The following is a 14,959-nucleotide window of genomic DNA, read 5'->3' as shown; positions in this document are numbered from 1 at the left end:
GACTAGGAGTGCTGCAGGGATCTTTTCTGGGTCCTATACTATTCAATCTCTCTGACATACCCAAGAGTAAGTACCAAGGAAATACATTTTTTAAGACAGCACAAAGGTAAGGCTTGCAGCACAAGATGAAGGGGATCCTTAGGAAAGGCATGGAAAGGCTCAGTGTATGAATAGAGAGGTAGCAGTCAATGTTCGATAAAGACAAATACAATGTACTACACTTTGGCTGCAACAACTCAGAACCAAGGTAACCACTGTGTACAACTATAGGTGAAAATGAAAAGGGATTACCTCACCAAGAGCGGACCATCAAGAAAAGTGCGACAAGACACTAGCTGTAGAGGACATAGCTTTGGGTTACTGTTTTGACTTGTAATAGTCTGCAGACAGCCTAGTGCTTTACCTATGAACCTACATATCCTAGAACAAATTCCAGAAATAATGTAGTAGTCCTCTTACTTTACAGGGCCTTGGTGAGATCACAGTGCGACTCCTAGAAGCACTTTTATAGGCCATACAAAACTAATGTCAGAGTGCTTGAAATAAGTCCAGATTATCCAGAGGTGGAGGTAAAATTATGAACTCAAGACCAAAAAAAATACTCTTTCCTAGAAACTAGAACAAACAGAAGTAACATGTTTTCACAAGCTAATGTGAGGAAGAAGTGAGGGTATAGCACTAACTGGAAGAGACAGACAGGAAAAGAGAGGTCAAAGAAACAGCAGAATATAGCAGCAAACTATGCTCTATATCTGATAGAAATCTTCATTGACAGGGTTATTAACAAGCCAAGCAGACCAAAGGAATAAGTGCTGGAAAAAGAAATCCCAGATGCTTTTTAAACAATATGGGACAGCTGGAAAGGGAAGCAGTGAAGAAAATATATAGTGTTAAATGCATTTAAAAGGCCATGCTACAGAGGAAAAGTGTCTCCTTCCACCACCAAACAACTGAAACAAAGTACAGACTGAACCCCAGTTTGATAGATGTCCCAATTTTTTAAGTATGCCAGTAAAAGAGGCCATAGCTTCATAACTTGGCCTACAAATCTACTGTTTCAAACCTAAAGGCTTTCATTTTCAAATTCCTTTGTGGTGATTCAGAATTGACGGCTTCTGTTTTTCCATCAAAACTTAGCTGTTTGACTGTATCCTTTGCTAAAAACTTCTGGATATGGTCTACATTTTGGCATGCTTAGCACAACTTTAAATTGTATCAAGTCCCAGATTTATGCTGACAGTTCAAAGAGGCAGAGAATATGTTAAGAAGTTAACTGTAAAATGTGGGTAAGCTTTATATTTTGCCTTGGAATTCACCCCTGATGCTGTCTTACATTAAAAAAAAAAGTTCACTAAACTTTTAGTGGCAGCTACTATGATTAAGACAGTGCAAACTAAGGCAAATTATTTGGTTGTTTTTTGTGTCCTCAGTTTGTAGACACTGTCTTTGAAGGGCTCCTCCATGAGGCAGATTCTTCAGCTTTAAATGGAAAGTCTTGGAAACTGTTCCAGCCACCGTATTTGTATCTAAATATCCGAAAAGACACTTACAGTAAGCAGTTCAATGGCTCCAACTCACTAAGGTGTGGTCTTTGAGAATTCCTTTCATTTGTAGGCTTATGACAGAATAATGGATTCCTAAATAAAAGGACATTTTTTTAAATGGAGGTAAATACTTCTACAATGACAAAAATTCCATCATAGATAAATGACATCATACTTAGACTGAAAGCTAAGGTACTGCCCCCAGTGAGGATCATCCTACAGCACCTCCTGAATTACATGCTTACTTGGTAGAGAAAGACATGGAGAAAAAATCCTGAGGGAATGACAGAATGCTTCAGGAGAAAACAAATCTCCATGTCAATAACCAGCATAGATTCATGGCCCAATGGGACCAAGTCAGACCTGGTTAAATTTTTATGATTGGTTCACAGCAGTCATTAAAACTTGGTACAGGTAGTTAATCAACATTGACATCACCAAGGCCTTTGACTAGGTCACATACAGGTGGCTGTAGGAAAACTGCAGATGTTGTGGGTTAGGAGGAAGACATAGGAAAGTGCAGCTGTGTAACCTGACCTTAGTGGACCAGTAGATGTTCTGATGACCACTGCTGCAGTGGCCTTTGTTATATAGGTTATATCATGTCAAGGGTATAATAGCAAGCCAGCTTCCAAAGCTTCATGGCATCTTCCATGTGCACAAACTATTAAGCAGCTTGGGATGAGCTAACTAAAGACAAGTTTGCATCCAAAGACCTTCACAACTTTCCTGCCCGCAGAGAAAGGGAGGTTGCGCCCTGAAAGGGCAAGGCTAGGAACAAAAAAAAAAATGTCCACACCCTGGCATAAAAAACACACCAAAAAACAAGGGGGCTGGAGGGAGTGACTACTGCAGCAGTTACTATTCACACATCTATTGTTATGGTATGTTCAGCTTACACAGCTGTGCCATGTCCTTCATATTGATCACTACTGCAGCAGTTACTATTCACACGTCTATTGTTATGGTATGTTCAGCTTACACAGCTGTGCCATGTCCTTCATATTGATCACTACTGCAGCAGTTACTATTCACACATCTATTGTTATGGTATGTTCAGCTTACACAGCTGTGCCATGTCCTTCATATTGATCACTACTGCAGCAGTTACTATTCACACATCTATTGTTATGGTATGTTCAGCTTACACAGCTGTGCCATGTCCTTCATATTGATCACTACTGCAGCAGTTACTATTCACACGTCTATTGTTATGGTATGTTCAGCTTACACAGCTGTGCTGTGTCCTTCATATTGATCACTACTGCAGCAGTTACTATTCACACATCTATTGTTATGGTATGTTCAGCTTACACAGCTGTGCCATGTCCTTCATATTGATCACTACTGCAGCAGTTACTATTCACACGTCTATTGTTATGGTATGTTCAGCTTACACAGCTGTGCCATGTCCTTCATACTGATCACTACTGCAGCAGCCTTAGTTTTGTTACTCTACCCATAGAGCTAATGAAATTTGGGAGGCGGAAGGAGAAGGGTCCAGCAGCCCCTGGAGAATGGTCCCAGCAAGCTTGATCTAGACCTAGAGAAGGTATCAAGCTTACAGTGCTTTGTAAAAGTATGTAGAGAGGACCAAGTAACAGCTTCTAGAATACTTCTAGAATCCAACCCTTTCTAAAAAGCCATAGAAGCAGCCAAGGTCCTTGTAGAGTGGGCCTTGACACTACCTGGACTACATCTGTCATGGTGAGTATAACAAAAGCTAATAGCCTTAGACAACCGTTGTTTTGACACTAGTTATTCCTTCTTACCTTCACAAGAAATGAACAGCTGATTCGATAATCTGAAAAATTTAGTTCTGTCAAGATAGAACCAGAGTTGACTATGGACATCTAAGACATGGAGTATATTTTCTCCTTCATTTTTAGACTCAAAAAAGTAAACAGGGAGATGGATAGTTTGACAAGCTCTGATAGCCCCATTTAGGCATAAAAGGATTGGTTCTCAAAGAAATAATGTCCTTGCAGAAAATGGGGTAAGGCTGACACACCTAAGAGCCTACAACTCAGATACCCTTCTTGCAGAGGCCAGAGCAGTCAATAAAGCTGTTTTCCATGTTAAAAACCTCATGTCAGCCAGATTAGCTGATTCAAATGGAGCAAGTGTTAGTGTCTCTAACACAAAATTAAGATTTCAAGGACATGTGACTGCCTTGAAAAAGGATCCATGGGCAGACATGCCAAAATGTCTGACAAATGAACCTTGAAAGAGGAATGAGTAAGGCCATGGGATAGTATTTCACACAAATATTGTAAAAGCAGGAAAAAACTAGCCCTGAATGGATACAGATTATGTTGTTGGCACCAACTAGAAAACCTTTTCTACTTGCTAATATAGAATTTTCTAGTAGCAGGCTTTCCTTGTCTCTATTAGTAACCTGCTGCTTGTCCTCAGAAAATAGGTACCTAAGAGGAATTAGGACCCTATCATCCAGAATGAAAACCAAACCAAAAGCACTTGAAGGAAATAAGGCTGCAGGCGAAAATTCAGATAGATAGTAAGTATAAATGTAACATAATAACATAAGCGTAGACACACCATGAAGTGGATTTTTAGTGGAAGACAAATCAGATTTGTCTCATGAAGTGGATCATGAAGTTTACAATAAATACCATGAACTTTTTTCCTTTAAGCTTTATTTCCTTCGCTGCTTTGGTTTTCAGTTTTTCAGTTTGGTTAGCACTTGTTCCATACCCTATCATCCAGGCAGGCAACTGAAGATGACTGATGTTGGGACACCTCTATTCTCGTGTGAGTAGATCCATTCTGTGAGAAAGCTTGTGTTTATTGCCCCTGCCTATTTCTAAAAGGGAGAACCATGGTTGTCTGGGCCAGAAGGACGTCACCACAATGACCTTGGGGGGGGGGGTTCCTTCTGAATCTTCATAAGTACCCTGGATATTAATGGAAAGGCATACAAGAACATTCCTGTCCAAAGAAAAGGCATCTGTCTTCCAGGTCTTCTTGTAATTTAGCTTAAACAAAATTTTGCCAGTTGATTCTTTAGAGAGGAGGCAGAGAGATCTACTTGAGGAACTCCCCACAGATGGAACAAATCCTGAAGATCCCTGGATCCATTTTCCATTTGTAAGGTTCCACCCTGGTCCTACTCAGTTTCTCTGTCACACAATTTTGCTCTGACAGCATGTAGGATGCCTGTACAGCGAGATTTTGCTGTAGGGCTATATACCACACTAACACTGATAGTCTGCAAAAGGGGCATGACCTGGTCTCCCTTGCTTGTTGATGTATATCACATCACTGTGGTATTGTCTGCAATCACCTGAAGATGTCCCAGGGACCAAAGATGGTTCACAGAATTGAGTTATTTGATCAGGGCAAGCATCTCCTTGATATTTATGTGCTTGTGTCTGACCTTTGTGTCCCACACCCTGTACCCTTTATCTCTCCTGAAACTGCTCCACAAGTGAAGTATGAAGCATTTGTGGTAATAGACTGCTTTGAAGCAGGGAGGGAGAAGGGGTGACCTTGATTTTAGGATATCTGTTGTCTTCACAAAGTGATTTGTCTTCTCCTAAACCCCTGTACTGGAATCTGAAAAGATGAAGGGTACCGATTCTGGAACCAAAGAGATTTCAGATACCGCTATATCCTTCTCATGTGGAGTCTTGCCAGGGGCATCATGAAAAATCACAGATGCCAAGAGACCCAATTTCCGGTGGTATTTCCTCACAGTGTCTGAAGTTTGGAGTAGAAAAAAACTTAAAAACAGATCTAAATAAAGATCTATTTTTTTGTCTGGAAGAAAAATACTTTGAACTGAGGTGTCTAGTTGACATCCAAGGAACACAATCCTGTGTGAGGGAGTCAAGACTTTTGAATGTTCTTAGAATCCCAGCTTGTGCAAGAGATCTCTCACCGAATGAGACAGAGATTCCAGACATTTTGAAAAAGGCTCTTCCAAGATAAGCAAGTGATCTAAATATGGAAAATGTGGATACCCTGTAGCTTGTAGTATTCCAACTATAGTATTCCAACTATAGGCCAATAGCACTCTTATCACCCTTAGCAAAAGTTATGGAAAAATGTATTCACCATCAACTTATCAACCACCTAACCCAACATAATATATTAGCTAATTGTCAGCATGGCTTCAGGCCATTTCATAGTACCACCACAGCCCTCCTATCTTTCATTGACTCTATCAATAAAAACCATAACAACCACTTCCTCTCATCTGCACTCTTTATTGATCTGTCAAAAGCTTTTGACATGGTCAACCACCCACTACTCCTAAAAACTCTTGAATCCCTTGCTCTTGACACCAGGGCTGTTCATTGGTTTAAGTCCTACCTTAACAATAGGAAACAAGCAGTCCTTTGGGAGAATAAACTATCCTCCCACCTACCAGTCTCCCTTGGAGTACCTCAGGGCTCCATTCTTGGCCCACTTCTATTCTCAGTGTTCATCAACGACCTTTACTTAGCAATCCCTCAAGCTACTTGCATACAATATGCAGATGATTCCATGCTCATATGTTCTGCCAACTCCACATCTGAACTACAATCCCTAACTCAGATAGTATTCAACTCAGTCGATCTTTACACCTAACAGTAAGTCCCCCCCAATCAATTTCTCTATCAAATCAAATAATGGCACCATTATAACCCCAGACTCTACCACCAAACTATTAGGAGTCTTAATTGACAATAACCTTACATTTGATAATCATATCAATAACACTATAAAATCCGTAAATAGAAAATTGGGCTCCCTATATAGAATAAAATCAGTCTTAACAGCAACAGCCAAAGCTACCATTTCCCACTCCCATTTAATCTCCACTCTTCTTTATGCTTCACTAAACTAACTAACTCCTATAATAATAATATTGCAAGGTTTGCCACTGGGAACCCATTTAGAACCCATCACTGTCTGAACTTAAAGCAACTTAACTGGCTTGAACTAAAAAACATTCTGATACTCTCCCAACTTACCATCATTCATAGGATATTTTACCAGCCCAAGAACATACAGACACTCACTACCCTTGTTACCCCCTATGTAAACCTCAACTCCTTACGCTCCTCCACTAAACTACTGGCTAGCAATACCAAATCTAATAACATGGCAGGTGACTCTTTGTTTTCAAATACCACTGGAAAATTCTGCAACATGTTGCTATCAGATCTAACTGCACTTCCCTCCTTCCCACTCTTTAAACAAAGGCTGAAGCAACATCTTATAACTAACTGGTTATGCCCTTGTTACCCTGACTAATTGTCTGCATTCTTTTTTGCCATGTTTCGATATCCTCCCTCCCCTTTACTTTTTCAAACACTACTTACCCCTTAGTAGCATAAACTACTTTAAACTATTTCCTAAAAATAGGAAATGAACTAACTGTGAACATATTTGTTAACAACCTCACATACATTACTGTAGGAGTACCTTATTCCTTTCAAAGTTCCTGTATTTCTTAATTAGCTTATTTTACTGTAGCTAAGGCTCTCTACTGATTTCGAACGATTGTATTATTTTTATATTGGTGTAAATATTTCTCTTTGTATATGGTATTGTTTCTTAGATAGTATTGACTTTGGAACTACTATTCTGTCATGTACTGTTTGTCTTACACTTTCATGTTTCCTTTTTCTCACAAAACTGTACATTATAAACATTTAAATATTACTGTGGAGCTTTTCTCCCCGGGCCTCTGCTGAAAATGGAAATATATCCAGTTGGACTTGCCCGGTTAAAAAATGTAAAATAAAATAAAATAAAAAATAAAATTGCAATGAGATATAATTGGAGCAACACACTTTGTGAACTCTCTTGGTGCAGTGAATAGTCCAAAAGGTAAGTTAGAAAAGCGATAATGTAATCCAGACACACAAAATCTTAAGAAACATTTAAAGTCTGGATAAATAGGAATGTGATAAGCATGTTTTAAGTCTAAGGGTGGGACATTGGCATAATGGTTAAGGTGTTAGTGTCATCAAGAAACTTGAAAGAGGAAGAAGAGGTAACAGGTTGTGAGATGACGACATTTTGTATTTGGGCATGATCATAAACAGGTTTAGGAAAGAAAGATCCAGAACTGGTCTCCAAGCATTTTCTTTCTTTGGGACTACGAACATATTCGAATAAAATACCATCCCCATCTGAGAAGGAGAACTAGTTCTATCACTCCTTGGGACAACACATGATGAAGAACATGTGGAAACAACAGTCTGCTCTGCAGTATGAGGAAATCACCTCATGGAAAGGAGGAATTTCCTCCCACTGCCATCTGTAACCCCGATGAATGATTTTCAGAACCCATTTGTCTGAATCAATCTATTGCCAAATAAAAAAAATGAGATTCAGACTTTCTATAAGAGAATAACAGCCATGTGGTGGTTGGGGGGACACAAGATCTCTTCAATAGTCATTCAGACTTTGAGTGTCCTTGTTTTTTGGAGGTTTGAGACTTTTTTGGAACCTCCTTGCCACTTTTTAAAAGTCTGTTTCCCTAGATTCCATTGAGACAGTTTATTTTTTTGCCAAAATTGGAGGAGAAAGAAAATCCCTTGGGCAATCTGTAAAAGGAGGACTGAAAAATCTTAGATCCCCTGGATCAGCTTTCCCCTTTCATCACACTTTTTCATCACTTCTGCAGCAGGAGGGGTCAAATACTAAATCTTTATCCAAGAGAGAATTTAAAATCTCATTTTTATCATGTGGATGGTTCTGAAAATGCAGCCAAGCAAACCTCCTTAAAACCGTAACAGTAGCCATAGCTCTGGAAGTATCAGAATCATACTCAGACTGCAAACAATGAGTAGAGATCTGAGCAAGAGAACAATCTAACTTATTTAAGGAAGATGTTTCTTCCCAAGAAGAAACTGTAGATAAAACATTCCACATACTTTTACAACATGTCAGCACAAACTTTAGCACATAAGCCTGACAATTTAAAAATCTGAAATTCAAAGTTGCAGAAGTATTCACTTTTTCCCATACCTATCAATAAATTTCCCATCCTTAAGAGTAGGTGGCTGACTATCAGGCAAATTGCAGGCAGTAAGACACACAACCAATAAAGCAGACAAGACAGATCAATAGCCTGAATCAACCCCTGAGCTAGTCCCTGTAAACTACTCCCAACCAAAGAAATTTGAGTAGATACATGCTTGATTTACTCTTTCTTTTTGACAGGAAAAATGGGGCCCAACCATGTTACTAATGGCAGCTGCTACTTCCCAGGCATGGGCAAAGCATTCTGACACAACAAGGAAACCTTCCTGCTCCCTCTCCCAGGATAGACAAGAGTGGTTCTACCTTGCCCACTGAAGGGACCCAGCCAGCCACAGGGGACATGGCAAACCCCCAGTACATAGTGTCTGAGATACAACACATTGCCATAGCAGAGCCACCCACCTGCGGCTGAGGCAAATAGCTAGCCTGCTAAGGTAGCAAAGGCCATTTGCTTAACTTTTTCTTTTTGTAGCTGGAAGAAGGACTGACAGTGGGAGTGAATCTGTTCTATGGTCAATCTGAAAATGATGCCTCTGTCCTGGGGAAAACAAGCAACAATGCCAGTAAAGCTACTAGTCCACAACATTTTTGAAAGAACTTTTTAATGTGTTTTCTGTCCAACATAATGGCAGCCACACAACCTTAAAATAAACATTTTCTCCGCAGAAAATAGTTTATCAGTTAGATAACAATACTTTTAAACTGACAGAAACAACCAGTGCTCTGTTTAAAAGTTCATTACAGTATTGAGACAATCCATTAAAACACAATACTCCTAGCTTTAAAAGTAACTTTCCTGAAGAAGTAATAAATCAGTGAAAAAAAGAAAATGCAAGGTTTTTCCAAAAGGAAACTTATCTGCCCAGCTAAGGAAAACACAAGCTGACAGTCAATCCTCAAACATCTCAGAGGAAAGTACTCTTCTGTGGCAGTAAAGCTCTGAAAGTCTTGTCCCCCAGACATGTATTTTAGTTAGATCAGCTTGAGCTGCTTGACAGTCTGGGTGCATGGAAGGTGCCCTGAAGCTTTGGAAGGTGGCCGGCTGTTATAGCCTTTGCAGGATATAACCCATATAGCTAAGGCTACTGCATCAGTGATCAATATGAAGAACATCTGGAATGCCATTGTTAAAGGGTAGAGCTAGTGGAGTATACCAAGGGGTCATACGTGGTCCAGTGCTGTTTGCCATTTCAATCCTCTCTGCATTTCAGACCCAATTGATGAGAAACAGAACAGAACAGCCTCTCTCCTGATGACATAAAAATTACATCAGGAATGCTCTAAGAAAGGATTTGTAAAGGATAACCAAGTGTGTAGAGGGTTTGTACTGGAAGTCCAGTGCAGATACATGCCAAGTAATGCAGTTGAAATAAAAAAAACATGGTATGAAATATGAGATGGGCGATGTCACACTGATGGTAAAAAAGCAAGAAAGGGATAGTGAATGTTGATCGTACTTTAAATGCACTAGCAGAAGTAGAGTGAGAAGGCAATAGAAAAAAAGTGACAACAAGAGTAGGGTTTATCTCAAAAGATTTCAGAATATTCTCAAAACAGTGAGCAAATTCATATCTGCTCTCCATCAAATCAATCACAAATGCTAAGTAACCAGTGAAGTCTCAGATGTCTCTATTGGGCTGCCTCCTGTTTGGCATCTATTTCTCCAATCTCAAAAACAACTAGGACCTCTAATTAATCAAATTTGCAGACAACTGCAAACTGCATGTAACTGAAACTTCCTCAGATCTGCACTCCTCAGAAAGAGACTAACCCAATTAATACCCAGTGCAAGGGGAAATTGATAAAATTGAATTCTAAAAAACTAATATTGTTTGTTTCAGAAAACAGAAATTACCTACAACATTACAGAAAGCACACACTATATTAAAAGGTTGTCAGGGTCTTGGGCATTTGGGTAGACAGTTCAGTCTCCTTTGAGCAGGTGGTAAATGTAGTCAGGGAATCCTAATATTGCAACTAACATCCAAAAGTATTTCATCCAGATTCAGAAAGGTCATCACTCCCCTTCAAAATGCATTTGATCAGTGAAGAGTACAATGCTCCACTTGGTATGTATCTCAAAACTTATCAAACTCAAAAGCCCATGAGTCTCCTAACAAAGCAAATCTCTGGTGTTAAAAACCTTAAAAGGACAGACTAGAAGCCCTGTCCCTCTTCGCTTTTATATATTCCTTGGAAGAATCTCTTTTTCTTGCTTACCATTGCACTACAGACAGACTGGTCAGCATCTCAGCTAATCATACCTCTCTACCTCTTAGAGCAAGAAATCTGGTCAAAGTGTATTAGTATGGGGGACAAAGGACCAAAAAAGAGGGACAATTTCTTAAATATTACTCTTATAAACTTGGAAAGTTGCTAAAATAACATGATTTGTGTTACCATGCATTTTCTGAAGGATATGCAGTCTGAAACTCAAATGTCATTCAGTTACTTCAGTCCTCAGTGATTTGCCAGAAAAACACAAATTTTATGAGGAAAAGACTAAAAATAGGAGGCAAAAATCTGGACAGTTGTGAGGTATACAGCTAATACTAGTACCAGATATTTAAACCTTCATCAGCAGATAAACAAAACAAGATGGAGAGAAAGCTTCATCACTCAGCATCCCCTCCTTCATGGGAATAAACTTGGAAATGAATTTGTGAAAAAGGAAACCTAGTAAGACAAATTAAACAATATACAGAGAAGGATGAAGTACTTACTGCTGCTCATTGGCATATTATTAGCTAGGTAGAAATGCAGGAGTCACAAAACTCAAAGAACATGTTTCTCTATATGTTTTTGTCACTGCAACGAAATACAAGTACTTTACAAGGACATGGCTACTGATTTTGAGACTATTTGGCTAAATACACTTTCATCTGAAGAGCACTGCTTAACATGCACTGGAAAATTTTGAAAGAAAAAAGAAAATATTTTTCCTAGAGGGCAAAGCCCCCATATTAGCCAATGCAGTGGACTGCATTTCTGCAGCTAATTATGGGAGGGGGGAACAAAAGCCCACTATCTTTTGAGACCACTTACTACTCTTTGCAGTGACCCAATTCAAACATTTTTTTGTGAAAGTGCAAAAAAAAAAAAAATTCAGAAAAGTGTCAATTGGATGATTAACATACTCCCCCATTTAAAATATACTTTAGCAACTATAAATCCAAAATAGGAGGAAGTGCAGCATAATAGGCATTATTGTGCATTTGGAAATGTGTGTTCCTGTTATGTGAATAGTCTTCTTAGTGCACCACTGTAAAGATCACAAAGTAACACAGACTAGCGGCTGGGGGCCATGTAGTTAACAGATGTACAGTGCGACACTAATCTAGTAAAAATGGAACAATACCATTACAACATGGATGATGTTGTGTTGGCCTAAAGGTGTTAGACCAAAAATATGGCAAAAATCTGGACAGTTGAGAGGTATGCAGTGACATACTGAAGACTCCAGTCATCAGATAAATGTTCATCAGTTTTTGAATGTCCCTGAAGAGCAGATATGGATTCAACTTGACATAGAAATCCTGTTACATTTCTGCCCTTCAAGCATTTCTTAAGGTGTGCCTATCTGGCAAAGAAATATGCAAGCATTTCTTAAGGTGTATCTGGCAAAGAAATATGCAAGCATTTCTTAAGGTGTGCCTAGCTGGCAAAGAAATGTACAAGAGTTTACCACAGCAAGGTACTGAGCAATTCTATACTACTATCTGCATTACTCTGAAGCAAAGGGCACATGAGTAACATCTGCACACAGGCAAGTTTTGAAAAACATCAGCCCCAGCAGTCATTAACATTCTACAAACTGGTTTATTTTACTTGAAAAATAAGGTGTCAAAATGTAGGAACACAGCTTTGGGTACCCAGGTGACCATTGCTATGCAGAACTACATGCATCTTTACTCACAAGAACTGGAACACGACCAAATCAGATTTCACAGGCTGCCTAGTTTTCTACAGGTTTGTCTGACATACAATGCATTTCAGTATCATCTTGATATAAGCAAAAATGCATGCTACTTTACCCAAATTAAAACTGGTCTTTACATTTTAACCACAAAAGGAGAAATAGGTTTTCTTCTCACGTCAAATATACCTTTACTGGGTTGCTGCTCTGGTCCATGAAAATGACTCGCTGCTCTTACATCCACTACTTGATACTGTTTTGACTCAATGTTTTTCATCATGTCTTCGAACTTTGCCACCCAGGATCTGTTTAATATAGCCTGGAATTCTTTTGGAGTGGGTTTTATAATTTCGGAGCTCACTGGATGCCCTTCATTCAGCCACTTCTTAAAACCACCACTTAACACAGACACAGAGCTATGGCCAAAGACTCTGAACATCCACCAGACCCTAGGGGCAGAAAAGCTTCCCAATTCACTCCTGTCATAGACAACAACATGGGTCTGACTGGAAATACCCAAGTTTCCAACATATTGGGAAAACTCTTCTGCACTTGGCAACATTTTTGGAAACTGTGAACTCTTATCACGGCACTCGTCCACATCAAAAAGCAAGGCTCCGGGTAGGTGCTGTTTTTCAAAATCCTTGCGGGGGTCTCCCTTGGAAGGATAGGGTATTACGTCCAGCACCTGCAAACCCATTCCAGGGCGCTGTGATCTGATGACCTGAGAGAGCTGTTTTGCAGAAACTACGGCTTTTAGCAGTCTTGTCATGCTGTCTTCCAGTCTGTTTCAGCACTGAGAGAAGAAATGTGTTGCAACTAAAAACGAAGGTAAATTCTGCCGACAAGTTAATGACAAAGTTGGTGATACACTGTCACAGCATGCCAGAAGAGATTCGCATTTTACCCTTGGAAAATTGTCGGGACATTACACGGAATCCTATTGGAGAACAAAACATCCCGCAAAAGGGCATTGGTGTACATGGCAGCCAATAAGGATGAAGTCCACGGCAAGCGCTGACATTATCTCTATAAACCCAGCTTTGTTTAGTGAGTACTAAAAATGCGAAATGAAATTTGGCTAACAATAAATAAATGCGGCGCAGACAGTCACAGTAACTTGTCATTCCCATTGTTTCGGTGGGTGGCATAAAACTAACACTAGTTACTACAGTACTAAGACAAATATTGCAACTGACCCTGCGTTCTATTTCCCCTCCGGTCGCAAACCACAGTTATCAATTGTGCACAAATTAATAACGCAAACCTAGCACAAGTCTTTCAGTATGAGTTATAAGTACCTGTGTGTCCGTGTCATTTCTCAACTGTCCAGATTTCCGCAGAATATCCAGAATTTTGCCTCATATTTTTGGTCTGTTCCTGTGGACTAAAACAAGATAATAGCGTAAACTGTGGTATGAGAACAGAGCCCTGCAAATACCACGCTCCCACTGAGCAGTCATCAGTTTGGCCTTGAACGACCTAATCAGCTGTTGGAAGAAATATCAGAGAAGGAAAGTAAGGGCTGCCTGAGATATTAAAACGGAAGGCCTTTTCTGCTAGCTATCTCCAACACAATGTCATACGTGATCAGAAAGTTTCCCTGAGGTATGAATTGAAAGGCAGTTACAATTTATGTACAGGTAATTAGATTTAGGCATTTCACATTTCCAGAATGTTTTTTTTCCCCCAAAAATCTCTTTATTTCAATTTTCTTTTTTTCCAAATAATAACAACAATACAATAACTCAAAAACACAAATAAACAATAAGAGTGGTCAGACGTAGTGAAGATGCAACAATGGAGATGGCCTTCGAGATAGATACCATTATTAAATTCAAGCAGTAACTTATGAATCACATTGTTTTAAACCTTCAGTTACTATCGGAGGCAGCAACAAGAAAACCTTGCAATTTATTACAGAGATTGTAACCTTCAATTAGGTTCATAGGTAGGTACTAAGCTATCTGCCCGAAGGCATTTATAAGCCTAGCCAAAATGTGTTGGCTTTTGCCACCCCCTTAGATTAGTTCCCTGTGCCTCTGTCTAGCAGAGGAGGCATTGTTGCTCGTGAAGTCAAGAATTAGAAGACTAATCATTCAAATTTGTATTTATGTCTCAGTAAGGGCAAAACTGCCTAATTAGAACGGTGTGAGGGAAGAGCATTTATGTTCTTCCACTAAACTGCTGTTTGTGCATTCATTCATTAAGATTTGGGGAATATCTTAAATTCGAGTCACATCATTGAGCATATTATAGTTATTTATACCTTGTGATCTCTTAATTTGTACAGATTTATAAACCCTTACTTGCATAGCTCTCAACCAATCAGGGACAAATCTCTACAGAATCAGGGACAAATCCAATCAGGGACACTTTTAAAATATTAGTTATATTAACTTGAGACATTAACAGAATTAGAGAATGTAAATTAATATACAATTCCTGAAGTAAAATAAGTAATCAGCTCTTAATTATTGTCATTATTTATCAAGTA

At 39.2% G+C, this 14,959-nt stretch overlaps 1 protein-coding gene across 2 annotated transcripts in view; it reads right to left on the bottom strand.

Moving 5' to 3' along the window:
- LOC122815537 (3-mercaptopyruvate sulfurtransferase-like) overlaps positions 1–13,427 on the bottom strand; it is a 255,237-nt gene extending 241,810 nt beyond the window's left edge. Inside the window, exon 1 of one of the 2 annotated variants that reach the window (XM_044088104.1) lies at positions 12,652–13,427. In XM_044088104.1, coding sequence (XP_043944039.1) covers positions 12,652–13,234 — 583 coding nt within the window. In that variant the 5' untranslated portion in view covers positions 13,235–13,427. The remainder of the gene's footprint in view (positions 1–12,651) is intronic. The other variant, XM_044088103.1, reaches the window with a different exon arrangement.
- Between the last annotated feature and the right edge of the window lie 1,532 nt (positions 13,428–14,959).

Source organism: Protopterus annectens, chromosome 11.part0 (assembly GCF_019279795.1).
Source record: "Protopterus annectens isolate FY-2018-M chromosome 11.part0, PAN1.0, whole genome shotgun sequence".
Classification (NCBI taxonomy): domain Eukaryota; kingdom Metazoa; phylum Chordata; order Ceratodontiformes; family Protopteridae; genus Protopterus; species Protopterus annectens.
This window is presented reverse-complemented; position numbering and strand designations above follow the sequence as displayed.